At 38.4% G+C, this 25664-nt stretch overlaps 1 protein-coding gene across 1 annotated transcript in view; it reads left to right on the top strand.

The window, feature by feature from the left end:
- The window catches only part of BTBD1 (BTB domain containing 1), a 48789-nt gene that overhangs the window by 921 nt on the left and 22204 nt on the right, over positions 1 to 25664 (top strand). Inside the window, exons 2-3 of the mRNA XM_003413868.3 lie at positions 8170 to 8326; positions 16564 to 16669. Of these exons, the coding sequence (XP_003413916.2) occupies positions 8170 to 8326; positions 16564 to 16669 (263 nt within the window). The remainder of the gene's footprint in view (positions 1 to 8169; positions 8327 to 16563; positions 16670 to 25664) is intronic.

Genomic DNA, 25664 nt, shown 5'->3' with positions numbered 1-25664 from the left:
AACGAGTCCCACCGTTAGTGTTAGAGAGGCTTTTTTTTTTTTTTTTTTTTGAGGATGGTAGCTGGACTTAGATTAATTTATTTAGTTGTCAGTCGCTGGGGAGTCGGCTCCAACTCATGGCGACCTTATGTATAACAACGAAACGTTGCCAGGTCAAGAGAATAGTTTGGCATTACTAGCTTTTAATCACGACAGACCTGTTGGGGAGGTGTAGATAGTATTTCCCCGGATTTTGCAAATAACACCGAAGCCCAGAAAGGTCAGGTAACTTGCCCAAGGTAACTGAGCCAACGCAGGGCTTTTTCACTGACAACAAGGTGTTTTTCATTATATTAGTATGTTTTTTAGCTGCCTGAATAGAGTGTGTCCCTGTTGAAGTAGCAGAGTCTTCGGTGGTACTGCTACAAAAACAGACATGTCAGTGGAACAGAACAGATAGTTCCACAAAGACTCACAACTCAGTTTACACAATACTAAGATTCCATTAATAAATGGATAAAGGACAGGATAGATAATTTAGGAAAAGGAAAAAACACCACTAGTCAGCAAAGAGAATGTTTAACCTTATTAGTAATTAAAGAAGTGTGCATTTTAAAAGTGAAGTGCTTTCCCGCTTTTATTAACAAAAAATTTTTAAGATAGTATTTTTAAAATATTAAAAGATAATGTCAATATTAAAATATATTGTCTGATGTTAACGTGTTATTTTTTAAAGATAGTATCTGATGCTGAGGTTTTACTGTAAAGGTATTGGTAAAACCCTTCAGAAAAGAGTTTGGAGCTATACACACCCCACCCTACCCCACATTTAGGAAATATTCTGATACTGAAAAAAGACGGTCTACACAGAAATATTTACAGTAATGAGGAGGTGTTCAACTGTAGGGAAATGGTTAGGTAAACTACGATAGGTCCACTTGATAGAATGTAATGCAGCCACTAAATGTGATATTTATGAAGACTAGGTTATAACATGGAAAATTTTTAACAAAATGACATTTGAAACTAGGCTACGATTACAGCTGTGAAAAGAAAAGGCACAAGCATTGTATGCCTAGAGACAAAGATAGCAGGAAACTTACCAAAATGCTAACCAAGGTTGTATCAAGGTGGGGAGAGGATGGATGTCTTTTTTTTCTAATTTCCTCTTTGTTTTCCATATTTTCTGTAATTTCGTTCAGTTATACCTATAAGGGGGAAAAAATCTCAAAAGCTAGGATCTAGGCCATTTTGGTTTTTGATTTGAAGTTGACCCAGGAGGGTTGGGTATATGTAGCTCAATTAGATTTTCTAAACTAGAGGTATTTTCAAAGTGGTCTGTCGGCCACCTGCATTATAATCTCCTGGGACACTTGTTAAATTTATAGATTCCCTTCTCCGCCATTACACTATCACAGTATTTGGATGTGGGACCTTGTGAGCATTTTTAATACTCTCCATAAGTATAGAGTCGCTATGAGTCAGAATTGACTTGAAGGCAGCGGGTTTTAAGTGATATTTATACCTGTTAAAGTTTGAGAGCCACTGATCAAAAAATATTGTTGAGTAGCCTTTTCCTTTGGAAAAAATGTATAAATAGCTAGGATAAAAATGTAGAGGTCCACTTGATAGAATGGAAAACTGCTCCATTTCAGTCAGTCCCTTCTTGTCAATAGAAAATAAGTGAACTAACTTTAGAATCCTTGAAGCACAGTGTACTTTAATTTCTCAGGTAGTCATGGTATTTGTCCTTCGGATTCCAGGCATTGTTCTATTCTGAAATTGATGGCTGGGCTGTTTTTAACCTTAGGCAATGGCTGACTGTGAAACATAGCGTACTTACCTAATATTGTGTGACATAAAGACGTCTGATAGTACTTGCTGAGTTGGAAAAGCAGGTTGGGCATACTTTTATTATACAACTTTAATTAATTGTCATTTCTTAAAAGGACTTTGAGCTTGGGTTTGAAGCCCTTTAAGAAACTGCTCGTTTTGATCAGCCTGGCCCTTGAGTGATATTTTTCTGTTGTTCTTTTGACAAATACTTACTGTGTGCCTCCCTTGTGCCAGTCACTGTTTTAGGTGTTGGAAATACAACACTGAGCAACAAGAACAAAGTCCCTGCCCTCATGGAAATTATAATCTAGTGAAGGGAAACAAAGATTTAATGCAGTGTAATGTCAAAAAAAAAAATGTTTTTTTAATGTCAAGTAAAGGAGCCTGGGTGGTGCAATGGTTCAGCTTTTGGCTGGTAACCCAGAGGTCAGCAGATCGAACCCACCAGCTGCTCTTGGAGAGAAAGATGTGGCAATCTGCTTCTATAAAGATTACAGCCTTCAGAACCCTATGGGGCAGTTTGGCCTTGTCCCATAAGGTTACTATGAGTTGGAATTGACTCAGTGGCAACAGGTTTGGTTTGAGTTTAATGTCAAGCACTGATAAGTATTTTGAAGAAAATGATAAAGCCATGTTGGAAGTATCCCTCTAAGCAGGGAAAAGCATGAGCTAAGGTCCCAAGTTTCTCCTTTTGGAGGGACTGCAAGAGTAGACCAGTGTGATTTATCAGAGTGAGTGAAAGAAAGTAGAAGATGAGGTCAAAGAGATAGGCCAGGCAAGATTGTGCAGGGCTTTAGAGCCCATGGAAGGACTTTGAGCTTCCTTGGGTGTGTGATGATAAAGTTTTGGAACAGTAGAGTGACATGATCTGATTTATGTTTAAAATTTTTTTTTTCCAGCAGTTGTTTGGTGATTAGACTGTCTGGAGAGTATGATAGGCAGCAGGGTGGTGGATTAAGAAGCTTTTGCAGTAGTCCAGGCAAGAGATGATAATGGATTATACCAGGGTGGTAACAATGAACATGATCAGAAGTGGTCAAATGTGGGTATATTTTGAAGGTAGAACCAAGAGGAAGTCCAAATAGGGCTATAGAATAGACATACATGAACCCAGAGTTTAGGGAAGAGCTTCTCACTGAATATAAATTTGAAAGCATGAGGCCAAATGAGATTGCCTGGGAAGTGAATGTAGGTAAAGAGAACAAGGATAAGCCCTGGGATCCTCCAACATGCAGAGATGTAACAGAGGAGAAGGAGCATACATAAAATGAGACGGAGAAGGAGCTGTCGGTGTAAGAAGAAAGGAGAATGGTATGCTGGATGTCACGTTGAAGAATGCATTTCAAGAAGAAGGACCAAAATAAAAAATTTAAGGAAGAGGGAATAGTCAGCTATGTTAAATGCTGCTGGGAGTTGGGTAAAATGAGGACATTGAATTCATTATTGGTTTTGACAATATGGAGGCTGTTAGTAACCCTGAAAACTGATTTCGGCAAACTGATTAGAGTAGATTGAGGAGAAAATGGGAGGTGAGAAACCGGAGACAAGCAGTGTAAACCGTCCTCGAGTAAGGAGTTTTGCTGGAAAGGGAAACAAAAGGAGTGGTGGCTGGAAGTGGATATGAGGTAACTATTCCTCAGGATTGTCTTCAGCTTTCTTCTATTCTCCGATTAACCCACGGCATTTTATATTCCTCCGTGTATAACTCCAGGCCTCACTCAGCTCCAGACTCCAGTTGCCAGTGGGACACTCACAAGTGTGTAGTACCCATGCAGATGAATGTGTCAATAATAAAAATAACTAACATTTACTGAGTGCTTACTGTGTGCCATTTACTCTTCCTAAGCACGTTATGTGACTTCACTTAAACTTCAGAGCAGTCCTTTGAGGCAGAGACAATTATTACTATACCGTTCTAGCTTTTGCCACAATAATGCTTTCTAACAAAGTACCCCAAAAGTCAGGGACTTAAAAAACAATGATTTATTCTCGCTCATGAGTCTGTGGGTCAGCTGGATATGGAATCAGCTGGACTTGACCCCAAGCTATAGTTTTGTTGCAGTGTATTCCACATCTTTCTCATCCTTTTTGGACCATTCCTGAAGATTCCATCCCTTTTTCTTTATTTTTGTTTTTTTTCTCTGCATTGCCTCAACTGAATTACAACTGTAGTCAGGTAACCTTTAGATTTAACTCTCTCCATTTTTCATACTGTCAAAAGAGTTATCTCTCTCATATCCAAATATTGTCATGTGATTCCCTTGAATCTTGTAATGACTTCTTTTTGTGTATAGGATGAGGTGTAAACACTTTAGCAGGTACATGAGACCTTTGTGATTCAATTTCTATTTCTTCCCACTCCTCTCCATTTACTCAGTGCTTCAAGCCTAATTACTGATACCAAAACAAAACCAAACCCCTTGCCGTTGATTCAATTCTGACTCATAGCAACCCTATAGAACGGAGTAGAACTGCTCCAGAGGGTTTCCAAGGAGTGCCTGGTGGATTTGAACAGCTGACCTTTTGGTTAGCAGCCAGACTCTTAACCACTACACCATTGAGGTTTCCTAATAACTTTTTTTTTTTTAAACTGCCTTACTTCCAAGGCCTCCTTGCCTTTGTACTTCTTAGTCTTAACTGCCCAGAAGATCTGCAGTTAATTACTATACTTCAGATATACATCAGGCTTTACCTCTTCTATATACATCACTTAATTCCACCCCCAGACAGAATTGAGCACTGCTTCATCTACTCCACAGTGTGTTTTGGTTGTCTATTGCAGTGTAACAAACCACCCTAACACTTAGTGGCTTAAACAACCATCTTATTATCTCTCACGGTTGTGTCAGTTGTTGGGACCAGCTGAGTGGTTCTTAAGATTTCTCCTTGAAATCTGTCATGTAATTGGAGTCTTCTAGAGGTCTGATTTAGATGCTGGGATGACTGAGCCTTCTTCCCTCTCCATGTAAAGCCTCAGATTCTCTCCACGTAGCTTCTCCAGTAGGTCCCTCTAGCAGGCAGCTCAAGAGCACAAAAGCAGGAGCTGCTAGGCTTCCTTAAGGTTTAGGCCACAAACTGGCACAATGTCACTTCTGCTACTTTTTTTTTTTTTTTTGGTCACACAGGAGTCACACAGGGCCAGCCTAGATTCACTGCAGGATCAATCTATACAGGGGTGTGAATTCTGGGAGGTGTGATTTACTGGGAGCCATCTATAGAGATTAGCTATAACAGTGCTTAATGTGTACATTTTTATCATTATGGTATTACTTTTTTTAAAAATAGAATATTTTTTAGAATGGATTCAGACTTACAGAAAAATTGAAACGATAGTACATAGGGTTTCCATATACCAGGCACCCACTTTCTACTATTATTAATATGCATTCCTGTGATATTTTTTGTTAAAATTAATGAACTGGTACTGATGAATTTACTGAAGTCCATAGTTTACTCATGTTTGCTTAGTTTTTACCTAATGTGACATTACTTTTTAATCAATTTTATTATCGAACTAAGCTTTTTATGGGCAAAACTATCTTATTCATATTTGTATCTCTAGACCTTGTCACAGTGACTTAAGTTATATACCAAAAACTCATTGCCGTCAAGCCAATTCCAACTCAACAGCGACCCTATAGGACAGAGTAGAACTGCCCCATGGGGCTTCCAAGGCTGTAAATCATGACAGAAGCTGACTGCCATATCTTTCTCCTGTGGAGTGGCTGTTGGGTTCGAACCATAGAACTTTCGGTTAGCAGCCAAGTGTTTAACCACTGTGCCACCAGGGCTCCTCTGGCATTATATAGCCCCTCAATAAATATTTTTGAGTAAAATAAATGAATCAGTAGCGATACATGGTTTCTTTCTAAGGAGCCTGGTGGGACAATGGTTAAGTATAAAATCTTATATAATTTTAAGTATAAAATAAACTTTCACTTTAGTCTTTTTAAAGTTAGATTTAAATTTTTGTCTTTTTAGTCTTTTTGGAAAACCATTAATCTTTCAGGAGAAAACAGAAGTGATTTCATGACATAACCGTTTCTTTATGGTCCTGTCCTTAGAGATTGTATATGAGAACAGAAATGTTCACTTTAAAATACAAAGGATTGTGGTTATGTCATGTTTAGTTTTTATTTACATTTTTAAAAACCTTGGCTTACTTAGTTTTTTTTTTTTTTTAAATAGCAGTTTTAACAATTAAATAAAATTGAGATAAATGTGTGACTGAAATGTGAACCAAGATGATTCTTGAATTTTTAGGTACCTTTTTTTCTTATTAGAAATGAAAGTTGTTTCCCCACCACTGTTATGTAGGAAGGCTATAAGATAATGCCATGGAAGTCTTCCAAAATGCAGAGGAAAATAGTAGAGATAACAAATATGAGACAATCTAAAAATAAATAGCTAACAATTACTGAGGCTAATTATTTGTCAGATGCTGTTGTAAACAGTGTTTTAACTTGTGTTAATCCCTCACCACAGCATTATTAAATAGGTACTATTATTCTCATCGGAAACTCTGGTACCATAGTGGTTAAGTGCTATGGCTGCTAACCAGAAGGTCGGCAGTTCGAATTCACCAGGCGCTCCTTGGAAACTCTGTGGGGCAGTTCTCCTCTATCCTGTAGGGTCACTATGAGTCGGAATCAACTCGATGGCAGGGGTTTGGTTTTTGGTTATTCTTATCTGTTTTCAGATGGGCACACAGTGATAATAACTTCCTTAAAGTCACAGAGCTAGCAAGTAATGGGAGAGGTTCAACTCCAAATCTCTTACAGAGTCCACACAAATTAAAAGTCCCCTCCCAGTTGGCCTTATAGCGTAGCACTGGATGCGTACAGAAGCCCAGAAGTGGTATGACATGGTAGACAGCTGTCATGTTTCCTCAGCCTGATTTTCTAATCTTTAAAATGGAGGTAACAGTGCCAACGTTCTTTATGGGAGGATTAAATGAGATGGTGTCTATCACATGGTAGACACTCAGCAAATGATGATTTTCTCTCCTATCTTTTTATCCTCCTCCTTCCAACTATGAGATCTCTGAGGGTACTTGGTTTTTAATTCCTTATACTCATCACAAAGTGTGGCATATAATGTTAAGTATTACGAGGGCGATACAGTTGACTGACTTGAGTCTACAAAAGGAGTTTTTGGAAAAAATACTTTAAAATAGTGTAATTCAGAAAAACAGCAGGCCTCACTTTTGAAACTGAGATATGAAAATGAGATAGTTGTAAGGGTAGTAATATGCTCAACGGATGTTGGAGGTGTATTAGGCCAGGGCTTCGTCTTAGGTGGCGATTATGGGCTCTAGGAATGAAAGAGGGAGGGAGTTGAAAGAGAGTAGGGACATGACGTAGAACTTACTTTCCTTGCTCACTTCAGTATGGTAGAGGATTCTGGAAGAGCTAATGGATTTTCTTGAATACTTAATTTACGACTTGAGTCCTGGGGAAATAAGTGTGTGTATGTGTGTCTGTAGTATCACTAAAAAGAAATATGCACTTCTTCCTAATGTCATACCTCTCCAAGACCCTCAGCTGTTCTAAAAGTAGCTGAGATCTGAGCAGTAAGCCCAAAGGGTCTATGAGGAGCCACAAAGGGAGCCCGAAGTTGATATACAGAAGTTCAAGTGTAGTTCAACAAGAACTGCCTCTGCCTTCATTGAGAATCTATGCTTTATCTATAGTCCTGTGAAGCTGATTAATTAGTGACCTAGCAGTTAGAAGCAGTCAACTAGGAGGAAAGCAGCCTTGGGCTGATAATATTTTGAGAGAAAATTGGACCTGAAAGCTCAAAGCACATAGCATTGTGGGGTCATTTAACATATTACTAAATTGCTTTATTCCTCCAAAGCCGCAGAGTACTCTCTAATCTTCGGTTATTATGATAATTCTGAAATAACAATGAAAAGTTAAAAATGCCCAGCATAAGAAGGCACCCTTATCAGGAAATGAGTGTTCTAACATTGAGGTGTGGATGTCAGCTCTCTGTAGATTTAGTAAGTGGGCATGAGGGAGGGAAAAGTGAACCACTGTTGATTTCAGCAACTATGAGTGGTAAAAAGAACTCCAAAGACTTGACTTGGAGACATGAGTCTGCTATGTGATCTTGGCTTAACCTCAGTGTCCTTTGTCAAATGGAGAGACAACCTACCTCTCAAGATTGAGTACAAATAAAAAGAGATGATGGACGTGCAAATACCCCATAGGCTGGAAAGTCTGTTGCAGTTTTCAGGTTATTTTCTGTTTGTTTATTACCTTTGAAAATATTCCTCAGAGGTTTAACTCCGATGAATTGCTTATGTAGAACGTTACTAACCATCTCTGTAATTTCTCAATTGCTTTCCAGATTTCTGTATTCAGATGAAGTTCAGATTGGCCCAGAAACAGTTATGACCACTCTTTATACTGCTAAGAAATATGCAGTTCCAGCCTTGGAAGCACACTGTGTGGAATTTCTCACCAAACATCTTAGGGCAGATAATGCCTTTATGCTTCTTACTCAGGTAAGTAAATGTAGCTAAGGTGTGTATTGCCGGAACTTAAGAAATGGAGTATAACCGTAACTATATATGAACTTTTAATATTTCCTGGATAATTATAGATGAGTATATTCAAGCACATGTAATTATTTCTCTAATACCATTCAGGGAAATAATATCAAATTTGTAAGATTTTAAAATAGAAAAGCAAACTAGAGTTTTCTTAATGCAATCCTGAATCATAGGTATAAAGAAACTAGATTGGAATTGGATTAAGGTTCAGTGTTGTTCCTGCTATGCTTGAGTGTTTGACAGCACAGCATGAAATTTTCTGGACATCTTAGTTCTCAATTTTTGTTAGATCTGGAATAAAGATTGAGTATTTCAAGTCTAGAAAAGTTCTAAGATTCATTTTCTTCGGACCTGTATCTGGAAGCTTGCTGACCTGCTCCTGGAGTAATCACTTTTTAAGGTTTTTACAAAATACTATTTCTCTGGAAAAAACATACTTTTAAAGTTTTCGTTAAGTACAATATACATACAGAAAAGTGTGCGTATCAGAAGTATACATTCTGAAGAATTTTCGCAAACAACACACTGAAGGAATCATTAACCACTCTCTGACGTATTTTATTCAGCATTTGTTAAATGCCTATAAACTGAGCTTCATACTTTAGATATAAATTGCTGTTTTTCTTTTTGGACAATGTTGTAATACCTTTGTATGAATTATTTTAAAATTCTAAGTTGATAAAATGTAACCCTATTGAATATTAGTATTGAAAATAATCATGGATGTCCACTAGCTCAGTCCTCTCATTTCACCAATGGAAAAACTACAACATGGGCTAATTAACTCCCTGCTCAAAGTCTCTCAACAGGATAGGCAGGCCAGAGCTCAGAGCTCATGTTTTCTAGTTCAGTGCTCATTCCATCACATAGAAAATGTTTAAAGGTATCTTTTTCTTTTAATATTCCTTCATCAACTATTTGTACTTTAGAAGAAAAGACATTCCCTTCTTGGATATAATCACTGAACTTCATGTCTGTAGTGTGCCAGGCACCAAATTGTCCTCTTTACATATGTGTTATCAGTTTACTCTTCATAAAAACTCTGTGATGTAGATTACTGTTATTATCCCCACTGTAACGATGAAGAAATGAAAGCTTAGAGAGGTTAAATATCTTATTTAATGTTAGACAATTAACAAGTGGTAAAACTAGGACCTCTACCTTAAATGAACAGTTTTCAAGGTATGGTGATGTTGATGATAGTAACAAAAGCAAAATATATTGAGTGATGCTGTGGACCAGGCAGCATTCCAAGTACTTTGTGTGCCTTAATTCATTTAATCATCACAATAACTTCAGGAGGTTTAGGTGTTCAAGATAAATGTTTCTTATTATCCCCAATTTATAGATAAAGAGATTGAGGCACAGAGACAGAGGTGAAATAACCAAAGTCATATAACTAGAAAGCAATATCTTTCTATATATTTTCTCTCTTTTGAACTTGTGAGAAGAATCTAATAAAGAAGTTGATATTCACGAGATTCTTTATTGTCCAAGGGGCTTTAATGTGTTTGAAGAGGCTCACTTGACCACTTCTTAAATGTTTAATTGTTAAATACATAAACCTGCAAACAAAACTTTCAAAATGACGTGTTCATGAAAAATAATCACACTTACGTGCCTAGAGAATATGTACTACAAATTTAGTAACCGATCCTTTTGAACACTTCAGACACCTTTCACAACAGAAAAATCATAACATGTATACTGTTAAAACTTAGGAGAGCATTTGCATTTACCCTATTCAGAAGTATCAATACCATATGTTTGTTTTCTTTATTATTCCTTCACTCTTCTTATAATGTACCTTTTCCAGGTTATGTTAACTTTGTCACATCTGAAAGAAAATATCTCAGATTTGTGGATTACAGGATCCGATTATCAACCAGATGAACCCTGGATATGACATAGGACCTGGTAGCTTCTCTATGATGGATGTTAAGTCCCAGCCAGGAGTCATTAAGTCAAGATTTCCCTTTATAGCTAAATTCTTATTATGTGAAGATTTTTTAAGCTTATCTTTTCTACATAGATTTTTGTTTGTGTTTGTGTGTATGTTTTTAACCAGGAGTCTTCCCTGAAATGTTCTCTTTAAGACTTGCTTAATCAGATGGAATAATCCATTATGATTCATATATATGATATATGACCTGGTCTGTTGCATTATTAAAACTTAAGTCTGCTTTATTCATATTTTATTATAAGTAGTAGAACCATTTGGAGAGTTCATCTCCTAGGTGGTAAGGAATCAGATTTCTCCCAGTTAGTGTGTTTAGCTAATTCATCCTCTTGGAACCACGCTGTTAAACTCTCTTTTTGCTTGGTTAAAAGTAAAATCACCAGTGCTGATCAGCCCTTTTTGTCCTAGGACTGTATGTTTTCTGTATTTATCTTTGTCTTCCTGTATAAATAGATAAAAGGGCTTATCTATGCATATTCTTAAAGAAGCCAAATATGCATATAAACATTTTAAAATTAAAATTAATAAAAAATTGAAACTTAATTTTATATTATTCTCATTAAAACTACTTGTTTGAAATTTTATATTAACTCTTTAATATTGAGTATTGTTACACACTCATGGCCTTATTCACATTTATTTTCATTAACTGTAATAATATAATGATCATTATTTTTCATGTTATTTTAGCACCACCTCTAACATCCTTACTTTCTGGCAGTAGGATATTCTAGATCCATCCTGAATTTTCTCTACATCAACACTTTATATCTGTTACATTGTAAGGAGCCTTGCTTTCTTTCAGTGGAGAATAGTAATAGAGACTAAAATCTAGGCACTAGGGTTTGCGCATAAATGTTAGTAGGAGGAAAAGTCTGATGCTGCTGCTGCTGCTTGGACACATTTAGAGATAGCCTTGGGAAAGGTATTTCATTTAAAGGTAATGAATTCACATTTATTTTTCCAGTTTAATATACACGTTGCTACACACTACTTTTTCTTAAAGTAGGTGGTTTCAGAAACTACTAACGCATTCTGTAACATTAATATATAAAAATTCTAAAATATACAGTCAAAATATTTAACATTTTTAGACGTCAATAACGTGTATGACTTTCGAGATGCAAAACTTTGAACAAAAAATGCAAAATTGATCCTTCCATGTTGGTTGAGAAGACAGCCAGCTATTTCCGACGAACTCTCACACCTACCTGTTTCCTTGGCCAGTATCATGTGATATTTCTTGGTATTTTCCATGCAGGAATGCCAGTGGTGGATTAGCACAATGTTTCTCAAACTCTCGTGTGCAAAGGAGTCACCTGAGGATCTTGTTAAAATGCACATCTGGTTCATTAGGTCCAGGGTGGGGCCTGGCAATATTAATTGTTAACAGGCTTTCAGATGATGCTGGTGCTTCTGGACCACATTTTGAATAATAACAAGGGCTAACCTATGTCACCATGAGAAAACAAACTTTTCAGTCTTTTGTTGGTTTGAGTACTCAATATTACTCCAGATTTTCCATTGGTGAGATCATATGAATTAGCCCACGTGCTGTCATGTGAACTTCTTGTTCCTGACAAGTGAGTCATCTGAGCTAAACATATTCATTTATTTGAGAGGACCTATGCCAGCTTCACTCTAAAACAAGAGTGTTAGTATACTGTACCAGTATGATTTATACAGAGGAAAACACTGTTCATAAAGTAATACAATCAGTGCTAGTTTATCCCAGATAATGCCAGAGTCAAAGTAAATTTTGAGAAAATTTATCTTAGCCTAAGTAAGTAAAAAGAAAAAAAAAAGCAGTGTTAAATTCCATAGGAGACTTGATACTGCCCTTGTGTGATAAGGAGTGACTTAAAAATTACTATCCTAAATAAAATAATTTTTTCTAAAACTTGTTTTTCCTAGAGTGAAATATCAGTGTTTGCATGGATACTAACTAAAATGTAATTGAGTTGGCCAATTAAAATTTCTGTTGATATTAAAATTTCACTTATTAACAACATGCTATTTTTCATGTTTTAAAAATGCAGCAACTACAATTAGAAAATATATGTGCAGGTATATATGTATGTGTATATGCAGATATGTGTATAGGTATGTATATGTGTGTATGTGTAGGTGTATGTTTATGTGTATACATACATATATGTTCATTTATATAATAAAGCACATAGGGAGCCCAGTTACAGGCAGTTCTTAGACATAACCAAAGACCTCATGAGATGAGTTTTCTGAGTTTGAAGGCTTAGGACCATAGTTTCATGGGACAACTCAGTCATCTAGCATAATATAGGTCATAAAGTTTATGTTCTACATCTTAGTCTGATGAGTAGTGTCTGGGGTTTTAAAAGCTTGTGAGTGGCAATTTAAGAGACAACTATTAGTCTGTACTGGTCTGGAGCAAAAGAGATAGAAGGAAACCCAAGACACAGAGAAGAAATTAGTCTACAGAACTGTTCACATGAACCATGGCCTCATCTACCCTGAAACCAGAAGAACAAGATGGTGCCTGGCTGGCTAGTACTACCGATTATCCTGATCAGGGCCACAATAGATAGATCCTGACAGAATGGGAGAAGAAGGTGAAACAGAACCTTAAATTCTCAAAAAAAAAAAAAAAAAAATCCATAATTACTGGATCAGTTGAGATCAGAGGACTCCTTGAGACTCTTGCCCTGAGATATTCTTTAAACCTTGAACCGAAACTATCCCTTGAGGTCACCTTTTAGCTAAATAACAGATTGGCTCACAAAATAAAGAATATCACCATTGAGTACTGCGCTCCCTTAAAAAGTCATCTGTAGGGGACCAAACGGTCAACAATTACTTTTTTAAAAAAGATGATAAGGTACGGTGGCAGGGAAACTAGATTACTGGAAAATGACCAAGAACGGAAACAGTGAGAATGTTCACGCATTGTGAAGAATGTAACCAATGTCACTGAAAAATTTGTGTAAAAGTTGTTGAATGGGAACCTAGTCTGCTCTGTAAACTTTCACTGAAGACATAATAAAATATTATTTAAAAAAAAAAATGAGTGAACTATGATCCTAGACTAGATCCTATACTAGAGGAAGACAAATGCTATTTAAAAAAAAAAAAAAATTATTGGGTCAGTTGACAAATTTGAAATCTGGACAGTAGATTAGATACAAATATTGTTATCATTGTTAAATTTACCAAAGTCAATTACTGTGGGTATGTAAGAGAATATCCTTATTCTTGGGTAATACACATTGGAGGATTTAAGGGTAAAGAGCCATGATGTATCCATCTTTCTCTAAATGGTTCAAGAGAGAGGGGGCAAATATATATATATGTGTATAATATGTATATATCATATGCACACATATATAAGAGAAAGAGCAAATGATAGTGCAAATGGGTAAAATGTTAGACAAATAACGTTTAGATAGATAAGTCCAGATAAAAGGTATATGGGTGTTCTTTGTACTGTCCTTACAACTTTTTTTTTTTCAATTTTGTTGTGCTTTAGGTGGAAGTTTACAGCTCAAGTTAGTTTCTCATTTAAAAATTTATACACATATTGTTTTGTGACATCGATTACAATCTCCGCAACGTGACAGCACTCTCCCCCTTTCCACCCGGGAACTCCATGTCCATTGGTCCAGTTTTCCTGTCCCTTCCTGCCTTCTTGTCTTGCTTTTGAACAGGAGTTGTCCATTTGGTCTCATTTATTTAATTGAACTGAGAAGCACGTTACTCCCATTCGTCGTTTGTTTTCTAGGCCCCTCTAATCTTTGTCTGAAAACTGGACTTTGGGAAAGGCTTCAGTTCTGATATAGCAGGATATCAGGGGGCCGTAGTCTTTAGGGTTCCTCCAGTCTCTGTCAGACCAGTAAGTCTGGTCTTTTTTTGTGAAATTGAATTTTGTTCTATATTTTTCTCCTGCTCTGTCTGGAACACTCTATTGTGTTCCCTGTCAGAGTGGTCAGTGGCGGTAGCCAGGTACTATCTAGTTCATTTGGATGCAGGCTGGTGGAGGCTGTGGTCCGTATGGTCCTTTTGCCCTTTGGCAACTTTTCTGTAAATTTAAAATTATTTCTAAATTTAAAAAAATTTGTAAAGGAAAAGTTTATGAAATAGAGTTACTATTTATTCTTGTAACACAGATTGTTGTATTATTTAGGGCTGAACTTAAAAACTTGACTAAGCAAATATTATAAACCGGCTTGATGTATAATCTAAGAAGAGCATTTCCAAACATATCTGAAGTACTCTATAATTAAAATGTCCTACTGATTAAAAAAACACGTACATTTAAGAAAACGGTCTGCATTCCACTTTGGTGAGAGGCGTCTGGGGTCTTAAACACTAGCAAGTGGCCATCTAAGATGCATCAATTGGTCTCAACTCACCTGGAACAAAGGAGGATGAAGAACACCAAAGACACAAGGTAAATATGAGCCCAAGAGACAGAAACGGCCGCATAAACCAGAGACTCCATCAGCCTGAGACGTGAAGAACTAGATGGTGCCCAGCTATCACTGATGACTGCCCTGACAGGGAACACAACAGTGAATCTGTGATGGAGCAGGAGAACAGTGGGATGCAGGTCTTAAATTGTCCAAAAAAGACCAGGCTTAATGGTCTGACTGAAACCGGAGGGACCCTGACGGTCATAGTCCCTGAACCCTTTGATAGCCCAAGATTGAAACCATTCTCGAAACCAACTCTATAGACAAGGATTGGACTGGACTAAAGATAGACAGTGATGCTGGTGAGGAGTGAACTTCGTGGCTCAGGTAGACACATGAGACTATGCAGGTGACCCCTGTCTGGTGGCAAGAGGAGAAGGAAGAGAGGTACAGGAGCTGGTAAGGGGAAAGCAGCGGGGAGTGCACGGCAGGGTGTGTATGGCTTTTTGTATGAGAGACTGACTGGATTTGTAAACTTTCACCTAAAGCACAATAAATAAATTTTTTTTTAATGTACATTTTAAAATTAAATCTAGTGTGTTTGTTGCTGCCTCTCTCTGCCATAAAACACACGGTAACTGCTTAGCTAAGGGATTGTCATCAGTTCGGTAGTGACTGAGTTAGTCATTTGAAAATGGGTTTTCCTTTCAAATTAAAGGAAGAGTCATCAGTCGTGCCAAATAATATTGTCATTTATGGTGTGGTTAATTAATTGACGATATTCTTAGCAGTTATCTAGATGACCCAGAATGAATACCTCTGTGCGTTTAGTGCTTATCCTCATGTGTGTTTATCCATGCTACTTAATGGAAACAGAGCTGACCAAGGCCAGATGAAAGGTTGGTCATTGGTGTGCCCAGCATCACGTCTAATTTTTCAGTGTTGTTTGTTTGTAAATCCCATTTGAGGTTGGCCTTCAGTGCCCCTTCTTTTTTTTTTTTAACTTTTTAAATTATAATATGTATGCTGAATAAAGCACATGTCACGAGTGTGTAGCACTACTTCTGATCTCCTAAAGCCTACATTCCCGCTTCTGGAATCATGCAGTGTATACTCTTGCTCAGTATAGACTCTGGTTTCTTTTGCTCATCGTTGTATTTGTGAGGTTCATCCATAATGTTGTTCACAGTTGTAGATTGTTCATTCTCAGTGTTGTTTGATATTCCATCACATGATTTTACTTATTTGTTCTTTAGTTGTTAGGCCTAGTTATTCCTGAGTCCTTTTTTAGGTTTCCATAGCTCTCATACTTTAAAATTCATGTACTCCATCCCCCTGACCCACAATCAAAACAGGAAATGAAAAAAAAAAAAGAAATTTGATCTGTTTGTACTTGTGTGCTTGACAATTAATGTTAGTGAAAATATCCTAAGACTTGGATGTAAGTACTAGCTTTGAAACATAACTAGCTAGATGGCCTTAAGCAACTTAGTATACCTTTCTGAGCCTGTTTCCCATCTAGAAACTAGGGATAATAATGTCTGCCTTATCTACCCCCGATGGTTCTCTGAGAACCAAAGTAAGCGGTGTATAAGAAAATAGGCAATGTATGTATATGAAAATACAAATAACAGGATTGTTGTTGGAAATGTAAATTTGTTATCTCAGCAGGGCGGATGTGTTTTTGGCTTTTCATTTCTGATTGTGGAATGAAAAGTTTTAAGGATAGACATTATAATTGCGTTTTAAGTATGTGCGTTAGCGTGATTGTTACTGTTTTTAGTCTCAGATTTGAATATCTGTAGTCTGAAGGAAAAATAACTACCTTTTCTTATGTTTAGGCTCGACTGTTTGATGAACCTCAGCTTGCTAGTCTTTGTCTAGACACAATAGACAAAAGCACGATGGATGCAATAAGTGCAGAAGGGTTTACTGATATTGATATAGGTAAGTTCACTGTGAACTACCTTTTTTACATTTTAAGCACAGTTTTTTTTTTTTTTTAATGCTGTACTAGGCAGCCTTGTTGGAGAATGAGCTGTTTTTAAACTGGTTGTTTTTCCAAATAATTGAAGTCTACCTCTTTAAAAGAAGAGTTTTACTTTGTTTCATTTAGGGGAAAATATTCCTAAAAGCCTTAACTACCTATTGCCTGTTTTAAAGATGTCAAATCAAGTTAACAAATGTTCATTGAATGCTCACCATGTGCGCGGCGCTATAGTAAGGTCCTGTAGGACACAATAAGGAGCCCTGGTGGCGCAGTGGTTATAAGTACTCGGCTGCTAACTGAAAGGTCAGCGGCTCGTACCCACCAGCCACTCCTCAGGAGGAAGAGGTGGCAGGATGCTTCTGTAAAGGTTTGCAGTCTTGGAACTCCTATGAGGAAGTTCTGCTCTGACCTCTAGGGTCACTATGAGTCAGAATGGACTTGTTAGCAATGGGCTTGGGCAAGGGTAGAACGTATAAAGAAGGGGAATTGGAAAATCAAGGAACAAATATGTGAAAAATAACATTAAAACACTAAGGCATAAGGCAGAATATTATAATTTTCTGAACTAGATATATAGAAGAGAACTACTTTGTAAATCCAGAAAATGGCAAGATTACTTCAAATTAGGGTATGATAATAATCTTGACAGGGCAGGGTCTGATATGGGCCCTAAAGAATGGATAGTACAATAAAACTAGAACCTGTATCAGGCGGAAACCTGTCAGAGAAGGAAAACACAAATATTTTCCACTAAAACGAGTGATAGAAAAGTGGTAAGACTGTACCCTGTAAAAGGGAGAAAACTGGCGAGACCCAGAAAAATAAGGCAATCCCATCAAGTTCTGGCTCTCACAGGTTTCCCTGTACTTGGGTAGGTGAAGAGGAGAGGGTGTTACAGGCTAGTGGAACCACATGAACAAGTATAGAGGAAGGGAAGTGCAAGGCAGGTGAAGCCAGATTATAGAGGGCTGTTTAATGACAGGCCAGAGAGTTTGACTTTGCTCCTGTAGGAGAGTAAAAACAAGCAAACAAAAAACCCAAACCAGTTACTGTTGAGTTGATTCTGACTCATGGAGACCCCATGTGTCACAGAGTAGGACTGTGCTCTGTAGGGTTTTCATGGGTGTGACCTTTTCAGAAGCAGATGACCAGGCCTTTCTTCCAAGGCACCTTTGCGTGGGTTTGAATCATTAGCCTTTCAGTTGGTAGTCAAGGACTTAACTGTTTGCACCACCCAAGGACTCCTATAGGAGAATAAAGAAAACTAATCCAGGTCCATGGCTGTAAATATTATCCTTATGATGATTAACCCAAAATACATATTTTGACCATATCTTCTGGATTCCAAGCTCATATACCCGACTGTCTACTTGACATCTCCAGTTGAAGACTTTATTTCAGACAACACAGCTAAAACAAAAACGGTTGATTCTGCCCACCCCCATCAGATCTCTCTGTTCCTTTGCCAATTTTTCCCTTTGTTAGTAGCACCTCCATTCCCTAGGGCCTAGTCATTATGTGTATCTCGTTGGCAGAACAGGAGGAAGTGTAGGCAGGGAAAACACCTGCATCTTAAAAGCGTTGGCCCTGAATAGCACCCTCATTTTGGGTCCCATTTCATTTGTTCAGAATTCAGTCCCACCTAACTTCAGTGGAGACCGAGAGATGTGGACTAGTCACATCCCAGGAAGAAGAGAAAACAAATTTTTGGGTGAAATGCTAGCAATCGTTATCTTCCACTATTTCAGGGCCTTTGTATTTGGCGTTCCTGCAGTGGTTAACAGCCCTGATGCTAACCAAAAGGTCGGCAGTTGAAATCTACCAGCCGCTCATTGGAAACCCTATGGGGCAATTGTCCTCTATCTTGTAGGGTCACTGTGAGTTGAAATCAACTCAACAGTAACGGGTTTTGATTCCTTCTGACCGGAATCCTCTTTTTCAGAATCTCTGTTATGAGTATTTCCTTTTTATCACTCAGATTTCAGGTTACATGAGACCTGAGAGAGGCCTTCTCAGACCCTGCTTAGTTAAAGTATCCACACTCCCCTAAACAGTCCCTGTTCCATGACTCTGGTTTATTTTCCTTATACATATCACTGTCTGAAATTCTAATCTGGCTTTTTGTGTACGTGTGCATATGTTGCTTGTCTGCCTTCCCCTCCCAGAACGTCAACTCCTGGAAGGCAGAGACTTTGTCTTGTTTCACACTGCATCTCTAGTACCTAAAGAAAGAGAACATAGTGCATGTTCAGTTAATATTTGTTGACCATCTGGACTGACTGCCTGTCTCTAGAATGTTGCCTTTCCTTACCCCCTTGTCTAGTTTTCACTCAGTCATAACATCTGGGCTCAAATTATATCTCTGCAGTGACTCCTTTCTTGAGAACTGACACTCTCCCTCTTCCATGACAGTGTATTCCTGTTATAATAACACATTCCATTGTCTGTTGCAGAATCCCTTAGGAAGAATTTGCACTCTGCTTGTATTATACCAAAGGGCAGGGCCTAGGTCTGGTTCCTCCTTAGCACCTGCACATAGTCAGCCCTTGAACAGCTGTTGGGCCTGGCCTGGTTCTTCCCTTGCACCTGTCCATAGTGAGTTCTTGCAGCTGTTGAGTTACTGCGTGTTGGAGGGCTCTAAACACTGCCCAAATTGCTAATGAAACATTGCTTAATCCTAATTTCCTTCCCATTGAAGAGCTGTCGAGTGCTCTATTTATTCCTCAATGTACTCTCACTTGAAACAATACTGCCTGCATCTGGGTGACTTACTCTTGGAAGTTGTTTTGTAAATAGCTCCTAAATTACACATACCATTGGAGCCTGGAGATTTTGAAGTAAGTGCCTTGCACAGATTAGATGCCCCATAAATATTTGTTGATTTGATTCATAATTGTTCATATTAAAATCCTGTATTGTACTGTTTCTAAAACATAATCTATTATGTCATGATCTTCATTAGACTCTCAGCTATAATTTCTTATTTTTAACACATCTGCCTATAGATGACCTGTATGTCCCTCTACCTCTTCCCACCCCATAATCTAATTTACCTCAAATGTATTTGTTAAAAATTGGGAATTAAAGAGAAGTCTAGAAGCTGGAAGAAAGACAGACTGGGTCAGGAGACTTTCGACAGCTGTTTTAGATTCTGGGAATGGTTTTTCTGTTCTGGGATTTGAATATGTGTTCTGGAGGGATGTGTTTACTATTTTCTAAGTGGAGAAGTACTGTTTCTCTTTTATAGCTTTTTGGTAAAGGAAGAAAATAATTTATCACCTTGATAAAGCAAAATGAATTTACACTGTACCAAGGGCAGTATAATGTGCTTTTTTTTTTTGGTCATACTTTAAGTTTATATATTTATATTTACTGAAGTTATTAGCACACAAGGTAGACATGTAGGTCTGAAGTCTTCTATTTTTCTATTGAATGATTAAATATTATGGTCATTGTATATTCCTAATCCAACAAGGATTGAGGTATATTGATTAATAACCTTTAATTTACCTGTGCAAAAACTTAAATGGAGACTTAGTTTATACTCATCTGCTCAGCTACAACAGAAGGGATTTTTTTTTTTTTAATTATACCCATTACTCACTTATTGGCATCATGTCATCCTACGTTTTGCATTTATGATAGTAGTGAAAAATCTACTCTCCAGCTATTTTGCACATTAGCATACATCTGGCAGTAATGAACAACGAGGAGCGAGGCGAGAATAACGCTGGCAGAGATTGTTAAGGTTATATGTCAGCATGGCTGGGCCATGATTCTCAATGGTTTGGCAGTTATGTAATGATGTAGCTTGGCAGTTATCTAATGATAACTGCCATTTTCGCATAATGCTGATTTTCGCCTAAGGACGTGATCTTTGGAACCTAAGCATGTCAGTAAATGAGGAGTGGGCACATATTTAACCAATTCCTTGACAACATTTTTGGAACCCCTACTATGTTCTGCAGACTGTGATAACTTTGCTAGAATGGTAGCTATGTTTGATATTAATTATTTGACTCTTAGTATGAATATGTGGATAAACCATTGCATCATAGTTTTCTTTTTTTTCCTTTCCTCTTTGTTTCTGGGTGATTTAATCATATTTAATGTTTTAATTGATTTCTGCTATGTATCTGTGTCATACTCATACCCATTTAAATTTAAAATACAACTATTAAATATTTTATAGTAGTGTCTATTGTATTTAGATTCTTTAGAGAATAAGGTTCCATGTAAGTAATTTTCCCATGTATCTACAACAACACTTTTAAAGAATGAAGACATTTTATTTTGGCCATGAGAATAAGATACCTAAAACATATTTTACTTTACCTGCCTTCTTTAAACAGTATATGTTGTTGTTGTTGTTAGGTGCCGTCGAGTCGGTTCCGACTCATAGCAACCCTGTGCACAACAAAGTGAAACACTGCCCGGTCCTGCGCCATCCTTACAATCGTTGTTATGCTTGAGCTCATTGTTGCAGCCACTGTGTCAGTCCACCTCGTTGAGGGTCTTTCTCTTTTCCGCTGACCCTGTACTCTGCCAAGCATGACGTCCTTCTCCAGGGACTGATCCCTCCTGACAACATGTCCAAAGTATGGAAGACGCTATCTCGCCATCCCTGCTTCTAAGGAGCATTCTGGTTGTACTTCTTCTAAGACAGATTTGTTCATTCTTTAGGCAGTCCATGGTATATTCAATATTCTTCACCAGCACCACAATTCAAAGGCGTCAACTCTTCTTTGGTCTTCCTTATTCATTGTCCAGCTTTCACATGCATATGATGCGATTGAAAATACCATGGCTTGGGTCAGGTGCACCTTAGTCTTCAGGGTGACATCTTTGCTCTTCAACACTTTGAAGAGGTCGTTTGCAGCAGATTTACCCAATGCAGTGCATCTTTTGATTTCTTGACTGCTGCTTCCATGGCTGTTGATTGTGGATCCAAGTAAAATGAAATCCTTGACAACTTCAATCTTTTCTGCGTTTATCATGATGTTGCTCCTTGGTCCAGTTGTGAGGATTTTTGTTTTCTTTATGTTGAGGTGCAATCCATACTGAAGGCTATGGTCTTTGATCTTCATTAGTAAGTGCTTCAAGTCCTCTTCACTTTCAGCAAGCAAGGTTGTGTCATCTGCATAACGCAGGTTGTTAATGAGTCTTCCTCCAATCCTGATGCCCCGTTCTTCTTCATATAGTCCAGCTTCTCGTATTCTTTGCTCATCATACAGATTAAATAGGTATGGTGAAAGAATACAACCCTGACACACACCTTTCCTGACTGTAAACCAATCAGTATCCCCTTGTTGTGTCCGAACAACTGCCTCTTGATCTATGTAAAGGTTCCTCATGAGCACAATTAAGTGTTCTGGAATTCCCATTCTTCACAGTGTTATACATAGTTTATTATGATTCACACAGTCAAATGCCTTTGCATAATCAATAAAACACAGGTAAACATCCTTCTGGTATTCTCTGCTTTCAGCCAGGATCCATCTGACATCAGCAATGATATCCCTGGTTCCATGTTCTCTTCTGAAACCCACCTGAATTTCTGGCAGTTCCCTGTCGATATACTGCTGCAGCCGTTTTTGAGTGATCTTCAGCAGAATTTTGCTTGTGTGTGATATTAATGGTATTGTTCTATACTTTCCACATTCGGTTGGATCACCTTTCTTGGGAATAGGCATAAATATGGATCTCTTCCAGTCAGTTGGCCAGGAAGCTGCCTTCTGTATTTCTTGGCATAGACGAGTGAGCACCTCCAGCGCTGCATCTGTTTGTTGAAACCTGTCGATTGATATTCCATCAATTCCTGGAGCCTTGTTTTTCGCCAATGCCTTCAAAGCAGCTTGGACTTCCTCCTTCAGTACCATCAGTTCCTGATCATATGCCACCTCTTGAAATGGTTGAATATCGACTAATTCTTTTTGATATAATGACTCTGTGAATTCCTTCCATCTTCTTTTGATGTTTCCTGCATCATTTAATATTTTCCCCTCGGAATCCTTCAGTATTGCAACTCGAGGCTTGAATTTTTTTCATCAGTTCTTTCAGCTTGAGAAATGCCGAGCGTGTGCTTCCCTTTTAGTTTTCCATCTCCAGCTCTTTGCACATGTCATTCTAATACTTTATTTTGTCTTCTCGAGAGGCCCTTTGAAATCTTCTGTTCAGTTCTTTTACTTCATGAATTCTTCCTTTTGCTTTAGCTGCTCGACGCTCAAGAGCAAGTTTCAGAATCTCCTCTGACATCCATCCTGGTCTTTTCTTTCTTTCCTGTCTTTTCAGTGACCTCTTGCTTTCTTCACGGATGATGTCCTTGATGTCATTCCACAACTTGTCTGGTCTTCGGTCACTAGTGTTCAATGCGTCAAATCTATTCTTGAGATGGTCTCTAAATTCAGGTGGGATATACTCAAGGTCGTATTTTGGCTCTTGTGGACTTGCTCTGATTTTCTTCAGTTTCAGCTTGAACTTGCATATGAGCAATTGATGGTCTGTTCCACAGTTGGCCCTTGGCCTTGTTCTGACTGATGATCTTGAGCTTTTCCATCGTCTCTTTCCGCAGATGTAGTCAGTTTGATTTCTGGGTGTTCCATCTGGTGAGGCCCATGTGTATAGTCGCCGTTTATGTTGGTGAAAGAAGGTATTTGCAATGAAGAAAACCATGGTCTTGCAAAATTCTGTCATTCAATCTCCAGCATTGTTTCTATCACCAAGGCTATATTTTCCAACTACTGATCCTTCTTCTTTGTTTCCAACTTTCACATTCCAATCACCAGTAATTATCAATGCATCTTGATTGCATGTTCTATCAATTTCAGACTGCAGCAGCTGATAAAAATCTTCTATTTCTTCATCTTTGGTCCTAGTGGTTGGTGTGTAAATTTGAATAATAGTCGTATTAACTGGTCTTCCATGTACAAAAAAACCAAAAACCAAACCCATTGCCGTCGAGTCGATTCCGACTCATAGCGACCCTATAGAACAGAGTAGAACTGCCCCATAAAGTTTCCAAGGAAGGTGTATGGATATTATCCTGTCACTGATAGCGTTGTACTTCAGGATAGATCTTGAAACGTTCTTTTTGACGAAGAATGCAACGCCATTCCTCTTCGAGTTGTCATTCCCAGCATAGTAGACTATATGATTGTCCGATTCAACATGGCCAATACCAGTCCATTTCAGCTCACTGATGCCCAGGATATTGATGTTTATGCATTCCATTTCATTTTTGACGATTTCCAATTTTCCTAGATTCATACTTCGTACATTCCAGGTTCTAATCATTAATGGATGTTTGCAGCTGTTTCTTCTCATTTTGAGTTGTGCCACATCAGCAAATGAAGGTGCCGAAAGCTTTACTCCATCCACGTCATTAAGGTCGACTCTACTTTGAGGAGGCAGCTCTTCCCCAGTCATCTTTTGAGGGCCTTCCAACCTGGGGGGCTCATCTTCCAGCACTGTAGCAGACAGTGTTCCACTGCTATTCATAAGGTTTTCACTGGCTAATGCTTTTCAGAAGTAGACCTGCCAAGTCCTTCTTCCTAGTCTGTCTTAGTCTGGAAGCTCAGCTGAAACCTGTCCTCCGTGGGTGACCCTGCTGGTACCTGAATACTGGTGGCATAGCTTCCAGCATCCCAGCAACACACAAGCCCTCACAGTAGGACAAACTGACCGACACGTGGGGGAAACAGTATATATTGAGTATAATTGGGTGGTCTTGTGATTACTGGTGTTCGTCAGGAGGAGCATTAGATACTATGCTGTTACTGCACAGTGAAGCACTCAGGCCTCTGACATGGTATTGCTGCTTCTTAATCTCTTTCTCTTTGCATAATATTCCTAACTGCTGTGCTTTTCAAGTAGTTACATCTACTTTTCATAAACTCTCTTCTCTCTCCGTTAGATGACCAGCTTATCACCCATTCTGGTATGCCGGCTCCTAAAGCCCCTTTCTCCTCTGAGCTTACTGCTTCTTATCTGCTGTAGCTTAAAAGTAACTGAGCTGATGGTAATTTTGCCTACGACAAGAGGAAAATGATTCTGAGAGGGCTTGTGGTATGGGTTTGACATTTGTACTTGGATATCATATAAGGATTTCAAACTTAATATGGTACAAAATTAAACTTCACATCTTCTTCCCCACCCCAAACTTGCTCCTCTGTAGTCCTTCTCATCTCAGTTGATGCCACCCTCATCGCTCCAGTGCTTAGACTATAAACCTTGGAATTATTCTTGACTCTTCTCTTTCTGTCACACCCAATATCCAATCTGTTAGGAAATCTCATTGAATCTTCCTTCAGTCTTAACCTGAGTCTAATCATTTTTCTTCAATTCCACTGCTACCGTACTGGTCCAGGTATAAAACGGTGGTGTCAGGGCTCATCTAACCTCAGGGGGAATAATGTGAATCAAGGTCAGCCAAAGGCTGATCCCTCCACTCACCAACCTTTTTACCAATCCTGACACCAGCCGTCCCTCCCACAGCACTTTCTACCTTGCTTCTGGGTTAGATAATCTGTTGCAGTGGCCACACAGAACTCACAGATAATACCAAGTGATTTATTAGGGAAATAAGAAGGTACATCTCAGGGTCTGGATCAGCAGCTACAACTCAGTGATCAGAATCATGAAGCATGTAGGCAAAGTCTCACTTCTTAGGTGCAGGACAACTCTCATCTCTCAACCATACAGGCTTCCTCTCAGGCCGCTGAGGACAGGTCCTGCCATCTGTCACCACCAACTCTGCCGCAGGGCTGCTTTTGGGCCTGTTGCTACCAGCTTTGCTGCTGAGCCCCTTCAGGCCTGTCACACCAGCTCTGTTGCTGGGCCTTTTCTGGGCTTATCACATCTGGCTGTGCTGCTGGGCCCCTTCTAGCTCTTTTGCTGTCTTCAGGGTTAAACAGCCCTTATCCCAAGTTATAGCTCTTTTAGGAGGTTCCTCGC

Source organism: Loxodonta africana, chromosome 13 (genome assembly GCF_030014295.1).
Source record: "Loxodonta africana isolate mLoxAfr1 chromosome 13, mLoxAfr1.hap2, whole genome shotgun sequence".
NCBI classification, from domain to species: Eukaryota; Metazoa; Chordata; class Mammalia; order Proboscidea; family Elephantidae; genus Loxodonta; species Loxodonta africana.
This window is presented reverse-complemented; position numbering and strand designations above follow the sequence as displayed.